Consider the following 15,046-nt stretch of genomic DNA (forward strand, 5'->3'; position numbering starts at 1 on the left):
CCTGCCATGCCTACATAGCCAGGCAATTCTACATCCTAACTTTTAAAAACACATTTTCTAGCCAGGCACAGTGGCTCATGCCTGTAATCCTAGCACTTTGGGAGGCCAAGGTGGATGGATCACTTGAGCCTAGGAGTTTTGAGACCAGCCTGGGCAACATGACAAACCCCATCTCTACCAAAAATACAAAATTAACTGGGCATGGTGGTGCGTGTCTGTATTCCCAGATATTTGGGAGGCTGAGGTGGGAGGATCATTTGAGCCCAGAAGGTCAAGGCTGCAGTGAGCCAAGATCATGCTACTAGGCTGGGCACAGTGGCTCACACCTGTAATCCCAGCACTTTGGGAGGCCGAGGCGGGTGGATCACGTGGTCAGGAGTTTGAGACCAGCCTGGCCAACATGGTGAAACCCCGTCTCTACTAAAAATACAAAAATTAGCCAGGCGCCTTTAATCCCAGCTACTCGAGAGACTAAGGCAGGAGAATCGCTTGAACCTGGGAGGCAGAGGTTGCAGTGAGCCGAGTTAGTGCCACTCGCACTCTAGCCTGGGCGACAGAGCAAGACTCCATCTCAAAAAAAAAAAAAATCATGCTACTGTGCTCCAGCCTGGGCTGAGACCCTGTCTCAAAAAAATAAATAAATAAATAAAAATAAAATAAAAACACATTTCTGAAGCCAGGGCAACATGGTAAAACCCCGTCTCTACAAAAACAAAAATTAGCCAGGCATGGTGGTGCATGCCTATAGTCCCAGTTAGGAGGCTGAAATGGGAGGACAGCTGCAGTGAGCCATGATGGATCCATGATTCAGACCAGGTGTCAGAGCAAGACCATGTCTCAAAAAAAAAAAAAAAAAAAAAAATTCTGAGCTTCTGAATTTTGAATCTGTCTCTCTTGGACAGGGCTTTGTTTCTTGCCACAATTTAACCAACTGATGTGGGAAAGATGGTATGATATGGTAAACAAGCCCAGGCTCTGGAGCCAGACATGTTTCTCTCTTTTTTTTTTTTTTTTTGAGACAGGTTCTCATTTTGTTGCCCAGACTGGAGTATGGTGGCACAATCATGGCTCACTGCAGCCTCAATCTTATGGGCTCAAGTGACCTTCCACCTCAGCCTCTCGAGTAACTGGGACTACAGGAGCATGCCACCACACCTGGCTAATTTTTTGTATTTTTTGTAGAGACAGAATCTTGCTTTGTTGCCCAGGTTGGTCTTGAACTCCTGAGCTCAAGCAATCTGCCTGCCTTGGCCTCTCAAAGTGCTGGGATTACAAGTGTGAGCCACTGTACCCAGCTTCACCTTTCTCTTTGAATCTCAACTCCAGAGCTGGGCACAGTGGCAAGTGCCTGTAGTCTGAACTACTTGGGATATTGAGGCAGGAGGATCACTTGAGCCCAGGAGTTCAAGACCATCCTGGGCAACATAGGGAGACTCTGTCCTTAAAATAAAATGTTTTGTTTTTGAGACAGAGTCTCACTCTGTCTGGAATGCAGTGGCACAATCTCGGCTCACTGCAACCTCCACCTCCCGGGTTCAAGCAATTCTCCTGCCTCAGCCTCCCAAACAGCTGAGATTACAGGCGCCTGCCACCACGCCTGGCTAATTTTTGTATTTTTAGTAGAGATGGGGTTTCACCATGTTAGCCAGGCTGGTCTCAAATTCCTGACCTCAGGTGATCCGCCCGCCTCAGCCTCCCAAAGTGCTGGGATTACAGGCATGAGCCACCATGCCCAGCCAAAATAAAAAAATTTTTAATTAAGAAAATGAATCCCAACTATAGGACTAGCTCCATGACCTTGGGCAAATAACTTCTCTTAAGTCTTAGTTTCTTCATCTGAAAAATGAAAATTATAATACCTAATTTTGTTGGCAGGATTAACTGAAACAGCATATGTAACATATATGTATTTGTTTGTACATATACAGAGAGAGTGCTTCTGGAAGCATATGCAAGAAACTGTTCACAGTGTTGCCTTCCAGGAGTGGGGAACTATATGGAGGACAGGAGAAGGAGACTGACTTTCCATTATGTATACCCTTTTGAGACCTTTGAGTTTTGTACCTGGGCAAAATAAAATTTAAAAAGGGGAAGAAATGCAATGTATTTAGTGCCTTATTGTATTTCCCCTCCATAGACAAAGGAAGATAAATAGATTTCAATTCTGATGCCAAATTTTTCTTTTTCTTTTTTTTTTTTTGAGATGCAGTGTGGCTCTGTCGCCCAGGCTGGAATGCAGTGGTACCATCTCGGCTCACTGCAACCTCCACCTCCCTGGTTCAAGCAATTCCCCTGCCTCAGCCTCCCGAGTAGCTGGGATTACAGGTGCACACCGCCACATCTGGCTAATTTTTTTGTATTTTTAGTAGAGACGGGGTTTCACCATGTTGGCCAGATTGGTCTCAAACTCCTGACCTCAGGCAATCCACCCATCTCGGCCTCCCAAAGTGCTGGGATTATAGGCGCGAGCCACAGCGCCCGGCCTTATTTTTAACTCTCATGAAGAATTGTATTTGCTATGGATGAAGCAATAGTAACATCAATATAAATTAAGATCTCTGTCATTGATTAAAATAAAAAATATGAAAGTACAAATAAGATTAAGTTTTTCATTAAATTTAAAATAATTTTGAAATATTAAAAATTCCGTATCATATTGTTATCAGGGCTGCATATTTGGGTATTATTTTATGAATTGGTAGTAACATAAACAGCCATATTGATTTCCCAGTTCCGACAAGATAAAATTCATTATAATGAAAAGGCTTTCAGCTGGGTGCAGTGGCTCATGCCTGTAATCCCAGCACTTTGGGAGGCCAAGGTGGGCGGATCACAAGGTCAAGAGACGGAGACCAGCCTGGCCAACATGGTGAAACCCCGTCTCTACTAAAAATACAAAAATTAGCTGGGCGTGATAATATTCTGCCACTGGGCATGATGGCTCATACCTGTAATCCAAGCACTTTGAGGGACCAAGGCCGGAGGATTCCTTGAGCCTAGGATTTCAAAGCTGCAGTAAGCTACGGTCATGTTCACTGAACTCCAGTCTATGCAACAGAGCAATACTCTGTGTCAAAAAAAAAAAAAAAAAAAAAAAAAAAGGCCAGGCGCCATGGCTCATACCTGTAATCCCAACACTCTGGGAGGCCGAGGCGGGTGGATCATGAGGTCAGGAGTTTGAGACCAGCCTGGCCAAGATGGTGAAACCCCATCTCTACTAAAAAATACAAAAATTAGCCAGGCGCGGTGGCGGGCGCCTGTAATCCCAGCTACTCGGGAGGCTGAGGCAGGAGAATCGCTTGAACCCAGGAAGCAGAGGTTGCAGTGAGCCGAGATCATGCCACTGTACTCTAGCCTGGGCAACAGAGCAAGACTCCGTCTCAAAAAAAAAAAAAAAAAAAGAGGCCAGGCACCGTGGCACACACCTGTAATCCCAGCACTTTGGGAGGCTGAGGCAGACAGATCACTTGAGGTCAGGAGTTCGAGACCGGCCTGGCCAACATGGTGAAACCCCGTCTCTACTAATAATACAAAAATTAGCTGGGCATGGTGGCACACGCCTGTAGTCCCAGCTATTCAGGAGGCTGAGGCAGGAGAATCACTTGAACCCGGGAGGCAGAGGTTGCAGTGAGCCGAGATTGCACCACTGCACTATAGCCTGGGCTACAGAGCAAGACGCTGCCTTAAAAAATTAAAATAAAAAAATACAGCAGGCAAGAAGGAAGGCAGGGAGACCAGACAGGAGGCTTCTGCAGTGGGGCAGGCAGAAAACAGTGAAGGCCTGCGTGGGGAGCAATAGTTGGGGTGGAGAGGAAAGGCTTGGCAACTGAACAGACATGGGAAGGGTTGAGGAAGAAATAAAGATGGGCCCTGTTCTGAGCAGGGGGAATTTGAGGTACATCCTAGGGAACCCGTAGATGGAAATGTGTGACAGGCAGTGGGATGGATGGGTCAGGTGCCAGGGAAGGAGCTGTAGTGGGACCTTGAGAGCTGGGAGCCATGAGCTCAGAGGTGAGCCCTGGAGTATGGGAGGAGACGAGATCACCTGGGAAAGGAAAGGGTGGAGGGAGAAGAAAAGGCCAGCAGAGGGGCTGAGCAAGCAGACAGACCTAACAGTCCTCTCCAGCCACTGGCAGAGTCTCAGGCCAAACACAGACACACACATGACCTAAATTTGTACATTTCAGATCTACCATGCCATAGACAACTTCATAAGATTAAGCTAACAGAGGTTCTAGCACATATAAATATTCTCAATTCTCCCTCTAAATTTTCTTTCTCCTTTCCTGTACTCACATCCCTTGGTCACAGAATCTTGAGGCTAAAAATGTCTTAAACGTCATCCAGCAAACCCTCTGACCAAACCAGTTTACACATTCCCCTGAAAACGTGACTCATACCTGCTCATCTCCATCTCTGAAGTGTCTCTACACCTACCTTCTTCCTCCAGGCTCAGCTCCAGACCCACAGTCACGCCTGCCTCCCCCCAGACTCCCAGCATGCCAGCAGTCATTCTCCTCAGCAAGCTTCTATGCACCTGCTATGTAGCATGTCCTGCTTTAAAGTGTTATTTTTCTCCATTTTATGCTTGTGTCCTGTGTCTGTGTCCAAATAGACTTATAATACCATTTATTGAGCACATAGTCTATGTGTCAGCCTTTGCTTTTTTTTTTTTTTCAGATAGAGTCTTGCTCTGTTGCCCAGGCTGGAATGCAGTGACAAGGTCTCAGCTCAATGCAACCTCCACCTCCTGGGTTCAAGCGATTCTCCTGCCTCAGCCTCCTGAGTAGCCAGATTACAGGCACATACCACCACACCCAGCTAATTTTTTGTATTTTTAGTAGAGACAGGGTTTCACCATGTTGGCCAAGCTGGTCTTGAACTCCTGACCTCATGATCCGCCCGCCTCGGCCTCCCAAAGTGCTGGGATTACTGGCGTGAGCCACCGCACCCAGCCGGCTTTACTTTTTATACATTGTCTGATTTAGTTGTCACAGTAACCCACCAAGTTATCTATTATTATTACTGTTATTACCCCCAGGTTACCAAAGGGAAAACTGATGCACAGAAAGGTTGTGTAATTTCCCAAAAACCCAGAAGTGGCCCGTCCAGTATTTAAGCCTACAGAGTCTAACATCAGTATGCCAAGCTGCCAGCTCACACATTCTTACCACTTTGCATTTTCACTGCCTTTCACACAACAAATGTTTATTCTTTCCTTTTTTTTTTTTTTTTTTTGAGACAGAGTCTTGCTCTGTTGCCCAGGCTGGAGTGCAGTGGCATGATCTCGGCTCACTGCAACCTCCACCTCTGGGGTTCAAGCCATTCTCGTGCCTTGTCCTCGTGAGTAGCTGGGATTACAGGCATGAGCCACCACACTCTGATAATTTTTTTATTTTTAGTAAACACAGGGTTTCACCATGTTGGCGAGGCTGGTCTCGAACTCCTGACCTCAGGTGATCCACCCGCCTCAGCCTCCTAAAGTGCTAGGATTACAGGCGTAAGCCACCACACCCAGCCTAAGATGCTTATTCTTGATTATGTTACTAATATAACCTTATAGAATATTAGAGTTGAAGAGATCTTCAAGCTCATCTCTTATTTTACAGATAAGGAAGCCAAGACCCAGTAAAACTGATTAACTGCTACTATCTTTATGAGATTTAATCTGTGAGTGACCGAAATCTCTATACAGGGTACACGAACCCAGGAGAAGGAATAAGTGTAATGTGTTTTCAGTCACCTAAAAGACCCTCAAACTTAAATGCCAGCTGGATCCCCCTGCCCCAGCCCCATCCTTCTTTCTAGTCCAGCATGTGGATAAGGCTCGGGCTCCAAAGTCAGAATCACAGGAGTTTGAATCCTCAGCTCTGCCCCTTACCAGCTGGCTGACCTTGAGGAGGCGTCCTAACCTCTGAGCTGCCTCATGTAGAAAGTGGCCATATGAGGTTCTTACAGCTCAAGGCCTGCAGCTGCATGGAAAGTAGGCAGGGAACCAAAGAATACGGGTGGAATTTGGAGTCACCTTTGGTTTTGAATCCTGGCCCTGCCTCTTACTGCTCTCTTTGGGCAAGTCACTTCACTCTCTACTTTAGCTTTCTCGTCTTTAAAATGGGGGTAATAGGACTCACCTGGAAGGTTTGCTGCGCTGCTCAAAAGTAGTTCTGTTTGTAGCCAAGCACGGTGGCTCACGCCTGTAATCCCAGCACTTTGGGAGGCCGAGGCAGGCAGATCACTTGGGCTTAGGATTTTGAGCCTGGCCAACATGGCGAAACCCCATCTCTACAAAAAAATATAAAAATTAGCTGGGCACAGTGGCTCACACCTGTGGTCCCAGCTACTTGGGGGCTATGACAGGAGAATCGCGTGAGCTGGCGGGGCTGAGGTGGCAGTGAGGCAAGATCGTGCCACTGCACTCCAGCCTGGGTGACAAAGTGAGTCCCTATCTCAAAAAAAAATAGTTCTGTTTGTTAAAATACAGTTAACTCTGCAAGTGTAATTTTTTCTCTCTCTTTTTTTTTTTTTTTTGAGAGGAGTCTTGCTCTGTTGCCCAGGCTGGAGTGCAATGGCACGATCTTGGCTCACTGCAACCTCTGCCTTCCAGGTTCAAGCAATTCTCCTGCCTCAGCCTCCTGAGTAGCTGGGACTACAGGTGCCCACCTCCATGCCCGGCTAATTTTTTGTATTTTTAGTACAGACAGGGTTTCACCGTGTTAGCCAGGATGGTCTCGATCTCCTGACCTCATGATCCACCCGCCTCAGCCTCTCAAAGTGCTGGGATTACAGGTGTGATCCACTGCACCCGGCCTCTCCCTTCTTATTGTTATAAACTCATAGGTCATGTTCCCAAACCATTACGCACTTTCCACCCTCAGAATATTGATGTCTATGAAAATATACCAAGAAAAATGACAATAAATATATTTTTTCCAGGTATCCATGTTTCTAAAGGACAAAGTTCAGAATAATAACGGTCGCTTTGTGTTGCCGGTGTCCGGGCCTGTTCCCTGGGGAACTGAAGTTCCAGGACTCATCAGGTGAATTCCCAACAATGATCAGAGCTGTGTTTGGGGTGCTAGGAAATCAGCACATGGGCCGCACACGGAATGCCGCACTGCCAAGCCACTCACAGTCTGCCCAGCCCTTCTCTTTCTTCAGTAAAACAGCTATTGAAAAAGTCAGGTTCTAATCCCCACCTTGTCACTTAGTAGAGGGACTTGAGGCAAGTTACCCAATTCCCCAGGACTAATTTCCTCATCTGTTCAATGGTTACTGTGTGGATGGATAAGATAATAGCGCTCTAACGTGTTTACAAAGCAATTGGCACATACATATGCTCAATAAATATTATTGTATTATTATTATTATTATTATTACAACCAGCACTTTTATCTTGAAGGAGAGCATATATTCCTTTTTTGTTCTGTAGTACAAAGAATAAAGAAGCCTTCAGGACTACCTAAGCTTGGAGAACATTCCATCATGTCATACTTTGTATTGTAGAATGTTCAACAACAAAGGTGAAGAAGTGAAGAGGATAGAATTCAAGCATGGTGGAAACTATGTCCCTGCACCCAAAGAAGGTTCTTTTGAACTTTATGGAGACCGAGTCCTGAAACTGGGAACTAACATGTAAGCAAATTCTTCTCTGAGTGAATTCGAGTCCAAGGGAGGTCACTTCATTTAAAAAAAAAGAAAAACAGCCAGACTTCTGCTATGAAAATCCCTGCCAACAATAGGGGTAATTTCCCTTTAGGTACACTGCATACAGAGGCCTGACGTTTCAAAGGGCACCCAGGAATGCCAAACATAAGGCAACTCAACAGAATGAAAAGATACATGATGTTCAATAGCCATGCAAGAGAACTAGCCAAAATCTGTGTTGCAGTGGAAATCCAGAAAGACTTACCCGTTCTGTAAAGCTGCATGTCTTTTCAGTGATGCGTGTTACTCTTCACAAGAGGAGGCATTGCCACCCAGACTCCCCAGGTGTTTTTCTTTAGGAAGAAGTGAAATGTGAGTGGTTAACACGCACTCAGTTGCATTCTGTACCCACAGCACCTTTCTGGATGCTATTTAATGTCTCAGAATAAAAGCTACAAACTATGCTTACGAGTTAGAGGGAAGTCCGTGGAAAGGGGCTGGATAATGTCACCATTTTCTATTGACACACCAGGTACAGCGTGAATCGGCCTGTGGAAACCCATATGTCTGGATCATCAAAGAACTTAGCCTCACGGACCCAGGTGAGCTGCTGCCTTCCTTGTCTACCCTCACAGCTTCTCTCTAGATATAGAAGTCTACATAAAGAGAGAGGTGAGAACGCTTTAGATTCCAGATCTAGCCAACATTTCCCCTGTTGTGTGCAATCTTCTCCATTCCACTTTATGAGCACACAGGTTTTCATTGTAGCTTTTCATGGAGACTTCCAGTGATCTCACTAATTAGGTAATTTTAGGCTTGGCTCAGCCACCATAATTAAGAGGAGCCACACACCAGGACATATGCGGTAGCGTAGGACCAATGCCATTAGGTCCGTGATTGCTGACATCGGCACTCGTGTGTATTCTGATCATTAAAACATTTCTTTTGAATGTTGCCCTCTATAGCGCCGTGGTAGCTAAGTCAGAGTGGGGGGTTTTAGTTTCTCTGAATTCCATCCTGACAAGTTTTTGCTGAACTGGCTCCCAGCTAGCCGTAGGAGAGACCACAGACTATTACATTATTCAGCAAACATTTATTCAACTGCTTCTATGGGCTGGGGACCCAGGGACACGAAGCCGACGTAGATGTGGTCCCATCCTGAAGGGGCCTGTGGTACCCTGGGAAAGACGGCGAAAGAAACAACTCAAATGAGGTGAAGGAAGGACTGGCTGGGGATCCTGAACAAAGTGCTGTGCCAGAGGAATTCATGTCTGTCCAGTGGACAGGGATCACAGGGATCAAGAAGGCATTTCAGAGGCGGGGATATTGAAGTGGGGCTCTAGAGTAGGTAAACCATGAAACAGCAGAGAGGGAGAAATGGGCACACGGACCAAGGTGACAGAGGGGCAAGAGTGTTCCCGGGAGGACGATGGCAGTGTCTCCCACGAGGCTTACGTAATGGATCACAGCATCATGGAGGCTTGCTGGCAGAGACTCACCTGGACAGGGACACTGGGGCCTGACCAGGAAGGGTCGTAAACAGTTTGGGCTTTGTTCTTTCGACAGGAGGCAGAGGGGTTTGTTTCAAGCCAGGGAGAAATGAGACAAAAACTGCATTTAGGTAACTGGTGGCAGAGTGAGGGGAGAGGCAGAACAGGGGAGGCCAGTCTAGAAGGAAGAGGGGTGCAGGATGAGGCAGGATGAGGACTGTGAGAGGAGGGAATGGACTCGAGACTGTGTTCCCGGCCGTCACCACCTGAGGGCAGTGTGGCAGCGCCTCTGGAAGGAGACTGGACTGAGGCGACTTGTAAATGCTGAGGGAACCCGATTGACAGGAAAGGAAGCCATACACTTCTCCTTCAAGGAGGAAGATAGTGAGAGGAGAAATGTGGATCCCGGGGGCTTCCACTCTTGCGGACAGTATGAAAATCTCTGGTTTGCAAGGTTGCTACATTCCCTCTGCTTCTAACGTGATTGTTTTTCTTTTGGTTAAGCCTGCTTTCTACATTTTATTTGGACCCAGAAATAATTTAAATAGCAATTGTTCCACCTTATTTTATAATACCTACCTGTGTCTCTAAGGTTTTAGCAGGAAATGTGATTGCCTTCATGTGGCTAAAAATCATGCAACTGTTTCTGCAGGAAAGCATTGCTCCAAACCCTCTTGCTAAAGAAGAGCTGAATTTCTTGGCCAGGCTGATGGGAAGGATGGAGATTAAGAAACCCAGTGGCCCTGAGCCCGGATTCCGGTTGAATCTCTTTACCACCGATGAAGAAGAGGAGTATGTGTTAAACCTGTTTTGTTAAAGAGAGATAAAAATCCCAAGCATGACAAGAACACAAAATGGCTATTACAAACCAGTGGCACTTATAAATATTTGTGTAAATATCACAAATAAAATACCAACAAATTTAATAATCTAAATAGCCCACCAGGATGAAATGGCCTGAACCTTCCAGAGTCATTCAAAAAAAGAGATGGGGCCGGGCGCAGTGGCTCACGCCTGTAGTCCCAGCACTTTGGGAGGCCAAGGCAGTGGATCACAAGGTCAGGAGGTCGAGACCATCCTGGCTAACGTGGTGAAACCCTGTCTCTACTAAAAAAAAATACAAAAAATTAGCTGGGTGTGGTGGCACGCGCCTGTAGTCCCAGCTACTCGGGAGGCTGAGGCAGGAAAATCACTTCAACCCAGGAGGCGGAGGTTGCAGTGAGCCAAGATTGCGCCATTGCACTCCAGTCTGGGAGACACAGCAAGATTCTGTCTCAAAAAAAAAAAAAAAGAGATGGTGTGATGGTGCGTACCTGTAGTCCCAGCTACCCACAAGGTTGAGGCAGAAGGATCGCTTGAGCCCAGGAGTTTAAGGTTAAGCAAGCTGTGATCATGCCACTGCATTCCAGCCTAGGAGAGAGAGCAACACCCTGTCTCTAAAAAATGATAATAAACAAAACAAAAAAAGAGTTATATGTTTTACTTATCAGAGAACAGCTGAATGAGCAGTGTTAGAAGCCAGGATGACCAGATTAAGACAGTGTGTTAAGAAACCAGAGTGAGGTTGGAGCTTGATTTCCCTGTATTAGACAGTATCACCCAAAACCAATAGCAATAGTAAATCACCCACGGTGATTTATAGTGCTTTACAGTTTACAGAGCACTTTTGCATGCGTTATCTCATGTGATCCTCCTCAAAACCAAGTATTTGGCGTGAGTGTCACCTTTCATTGAACTATTAATAACTTCTTTTGTTTACTTCTGTGTGACAGGTACTATGTAAAGTCCTGGGGATGCAAAGATGGAGTGTAAGACCTAGAGCCTGTCCTCAGGAAGCTCTCAGCTTAGTGGGAGAGTGAACATGTACAGATATAAGTTATTTCAGTGCCGTGTCATGAATGCGCTAATTGAGGACAGTGACTGACTTTGCACTGGCAGATTGAAGGGGCTGGCATTTGATCTAGGTCTTGGAGTTTGCCAAGCAGAGGAAGGGAAGAAACATCCTTGGCAGGGCTTATAATGTGCAAAGTCACAGAGACATAAAAGAACTTGACTTTCTAGATCATAGGGAACATTGGTGGGAGATGGGGTAGAAAGTTTAAGAGAAATGGCAGAAGATGAGGCAGAAAAAATAGGTTGCCAACTGATCAAGAGCCAGTTTGCCATGCTGGCAGGGAAAGAACCCTAACCTTGCACCCATTTTCTTTACCATCTCATCCAGACAAGCAGCGCTAACCAGGCCAGAAGAGTTATCCTATGAAGTTATCAACATACAAGCCACCCAGGTACGTATAGGGGATTACACAGGGTCCAATCTTATTCCCTTCCTCATCTTTTTTTTTTTTTTTTTTTGAGACAGGGTCTCACTCTGTCACCCAGGTGAAGTGCAGTGGCTCGATCTCAGCTCACTGCAACCTCCATCTCCCAGGTTTAAGCAATTCTCATGCCTCAGCCTGCCGAGTAGTTGGGATTACAGGTGCCCGCCACTATGCCCAGCTAATTTTTTTTTTTTTTTGTATTTTTAGTAGAGATGGGGTTTCACCAAGTTGGCCAGGCTGGTCTTGAACTCCTGACCTCAAGTGATCCACCCGCCTCGGCCTCCCAAAGTGCTGGGATTACAAAGGTGAGCCACCGTACCCAGCATTCCTTCCTCCCTTCCTCATCTTATATAACGTTGAACTTCAGAGACCCTCTTTTTCAAGCAGGATTCAGACTACAATATAGCTGTTAAGTGCTGTATTGTCATTCCCCCTGCTCAAATTAAAGTTGTTTCTGAACTATACCCATCTGCTATTCTGTAGCAGCCAGGGATGCTTGGTCACATACATGTTGATTAAGAAAAAAAAAAATAGACCCTCTTCTCTCTGATCAGCCTGTAACTACAGTCCCTTTTCTGACAAACAGGTGTGCAACTGAAACATAATCAGTCGTGGGACAAAAAACTAAGTGCCTAGTGCACAAAGAGGCGTCCTGCCAGCACAGCCTCTTCATGCCCTTTTACCTCTCATTTGCCTCATAGGATCAGCAACGGAGCGAGGAGCTGGCTCGAATCATGGGGGAGTTTGAGATCATGGAGCAGCCAAGTCTGAGCACCAGCAAAGGGGACGATTTGCTCGCCATGATGGATGAGTTATAGCTGTTCTGACCAGGCGTCCTCTGCCCCCAGGGAGAGGCTGCTAGATGGTGACCCCTGGGGAATGCCCCATGGCCCAGAATGATGCTGCTAGTTTTCTACTGAGTGAAGCCATTACGTCTAGTTCTTGTTTATGCTGTAAGGAACTGTGTGAGTCTCCCTTGGGGAGCACTCACTCTTGAAGGCACACACATACACATATTTTCAGTGAAATATATTCTGACTTTTAAACTTGACCTTTCCCATTTTATTCTTAATTCTGTGGCAACCACCAAAAGCCTCCTGAGCCATAGGTTTGAGCCCCAGAGTGGGTAAGGGGTCACCCCTACTGTCATTATCAGGATTACTATTTCAGCTTTCCTGTGGGGATCTACAAAGGCCTGTAAACATTAACAAAATCCTCGGCTTTCTGGGATACATTCTGCATGTAGGCAAGTTTGAAATCAATGACTGTTCGAGGCAGTTTTCATAAACAGTGAGGGCTCAGTGTAAAAGACCCTCTTCTCCATGGCTCACTAGGAACAGTAACCTCAGAGGAAGAGTAAGCAAGGCCAAGATGGGGAACACTCAGCTGGCCCCAGGCAGGACATGCCAGCATCAGTACTTCCCACACGTCCATCTATCCATGCGGTGTCAGTTTATCCCATACTGACATGTATACCAAGAGAATATTTTCTTCTTTTCAGCATGACATGTACTTCTTACCCCCAGGGTCTTACTCTACCCCTGAGTGTGCTTTGCCTTCTAAAGACACCCAGCATAGGCCGGGCACGGTGGCTCACGCCTATAATCCCAGCACTTTGGGAGGCTGAGGCGGGCGGATCACGAGATCAGAAGATCGAGACCATCCTGGCTAACACGGTGAAACCCCTTCTCTACTAAAAATACAAAAAAAAATTAGCCGGGTGTGGTGGCAGATGCCTGTAGTCTCAGCTACTCTGGAGGCTGAGGCAGGAGAATAGCATGAACCTGGTAGGCAGAGCTTCCAGTGAGCCTAGATCACGCCACTGCACTCCAGCCTGGGCGACAGAGCAAGGTTATGTGTCAAAAAAAAAAAAAAAAAAGATACCCGGCAGGATGCACTGTGACATCAGTCTCCTCTGCGTCACCATGAGTCACCAAACAGCACCCTAGATTGGGTGCATGGGAGGCATGTGTGGTATGCCCCTTTCCCTTCCACATTCCAGCTGAGCCGCTTCCCTGGGCAGGAGCAGACTTTGCAGGATGCAGCAGGAGGCCAGGTCTCACTGGAATCCATGTAAAATGTCTCCAGCCAGGGCTGCCCTTACTGCTTCAGAAAGGCGCAGCAGCCCTCTGCCATGGGCTCCCTCCCGGGACTGAGTAACTGGCAGGTTCAGACCCATTCAGTCCTATGGAAGGAATATCCAGAATGGCAGAGGGCTGGAGAGAAACTAAGTTGAGCTGGTCATTGCCTGAGATTGGGCCAACTACAGGAACCTCTCCATCCCCTCACACCTGGGACAGATCAGGTGAACATCATTCTAGAATGTAATGGAAGCTGCCGTTTGGCTTTTCCAAAGACAAAGTGTTTGGATACAGAATGTAAATCACCAAGGGCTGGGCATGGTGGCTCACGCCTGTAATCCCAGCACTTTGGGAGGCCGAGGCAGGCAGATCACTTGAGGTCAGGAGTTCGAGACCAGCCTGACCAACATAGAGAAACCCTGTCTCTACTAAAAATACAAAATTAGCCAGGCCTGGTAGCGCATGCCTGTAATCCCAGCTATTCGGGAGGCTGAGGCAGGAGAATCACATGAACCCAGGAGGTAGAGGTTGCAGTGAGCCAAGATTGTGCCATTGCACTCCAGCCTGGGCAACAGGAGCGAAACTCTGTCTCAATAAAAATGTATATATATATAAATCACCAAATAAATGTTAATTGCTCCCTACCCATTAAAGTTACACTTCCTTACCTATAAAGACACCCTCCCCCTCCACATACTCACGAAAAGTCTGTTGGGGAGGAGAAGCATATTGTGCTATAAAACACCTGTTTCATCAGATGTACAAAGTGCCTTTCGTTTTAGTCTCTTTTCAGCAATCTGGCCACCATTCAGGGGGGCCTGACTGGGAGACAGATGAATGGGAAGGTTCTGACCTGTTTTGAGTCCGGCTCCCACCTTGCTGTCACATATCGGAATGTCACCGCTCTGAGTGTGTCCCAGAGCCTTGGAGGTGGGCCATGAGGTGCCGAGAAGCAGCCGCAGCCTCCTCCCTCCACCAATCCCAGAGCGATGCTGGTGATTTCAAACGTATCTGTCCTATCAGTAAATAAACAAGATGCAGATCTCTGGTATGACAGCTCCATGATGAGGCAATCTGTGAGTTTCATGTCTCTAGACTTGCACAGATATTAAGAAAAACACGTTTATGGCCGGGCACAGTGACTGATGCCTGTAATCCCAGCACTTTGGGAGGCCGAGGTGGGCAGATCACGAGGTCAGGAGATCGAGACCATCCTGGCTAATGCGGTGAAACCCCGTCTCTACTAAAAATATAAAAAATTAGCCGGGTGTGGTGGCGGGCGCCTGTAGTCCCAGCTACTCGGGAGGCTGAGGCAGGAGAATGGTGTGAACCCAGGAGGCGGAGCTTGCAGTGAGCCGAGATGGTGCCACTGCACTCCAGCCTGGGCGACAGAGCGAGACTCCGTCTCAAAAAAAAAAAAAAGAAAAACAAGTTTACTTGCTTGGTGGTTCAGGACTTCCAGAGAAAGCATGGGAGTCAGTAGGAGGCAAAGTAGATAAAAAGTAGGAGGTCG

At 46.8% G+C, this 15,046-nt stretch overlaps 1 protein-coding gene, 1 long non-coding RNA gene and 1 other non-coding gene across 5 annotated transcripts in view; 2 read left to right on the forward strand and 1 right to left on the reverse strand.

Annotated features, from left to right (window-relative positions):
- OSCP1 (organic solute carrier partner 1) overlaps positions 1-12,503 on the forward strand; it is a 37,761-nt gene extending 25,258 nt beyond the window's left edge. For 2 of the 3 annotated variants that reach the window (XM_054555284.1, XM_024238902.2), the window contains exons 6-11: positions 6,934-7,037; positions 7,504-7,632; positions 8,177-8,246; positions 9,787-9,926; positions 11,356-11,419; positions 12,154-12,503. In XM_054555284.1, coding sequence (XP_054411259.1) covers positions 6,934-7,037; positions 7,504-7,632; positions 8,177-8,246; positions 9,787-9,926; positions 11,356-11,419; positions 12,154-12,270 — 624 coding nt within the window. In that variant the 3' untranslated portion in view covers positions 12,271-12,503. Of the gene's footprint in view, positions 1-1,928; positions 2,500-6,933; positions 7,038-7,503; positions 7,633-8,176; positions 8,247-9,786; positions 9,927-11,355; positions 11,420-12,153 lie in introns of those variants that run through there. The other variant, XM_024238909.3, reaches the window with a different exon arrangement.
- On the reverse strand, positions 6,133-9,939 carry LOC134760637 (uncharacterized). Its single transcript, XR_010138482.1, has 3 exons — positions 9,714-9,939; positions 7,910-7,997; positions 6,133-6,282 (listed from the first exon to the last, which is right to left on the reverse strand). It is a non-coding gene; the product is annotated as an uncharacterized LOC134760637 (long non-coding RNA).
- On the forward strand, positions 11,834-11,962 carry LOC112131304 (small nucleolar RNA SNORA63). The gene has a single exon (XR_002913398.1). It is a non-coding gene; the product is annotated as a small nucleolar RNA SNORA63 (small nucleolar RNA).
- Positions 12,504-15,046: the final 2,543 nt, after the last annotated feature.

This window comes from Pongo abelii, chromosome 1 (genome assembly GCF_028885655.2).
Source record: "Pongo abelii isolate AG06213 chromosome 1, NHGRI_mPonAbe1-v2.0_pri, whole genome shotgun sequence".
Taxonomy (NCBI): domain Eukaryota; kingdom Metazoa; phylum Chordata; class Mammalia; order Primates; family Hominidae; genus Pongo; species Pongo abelii.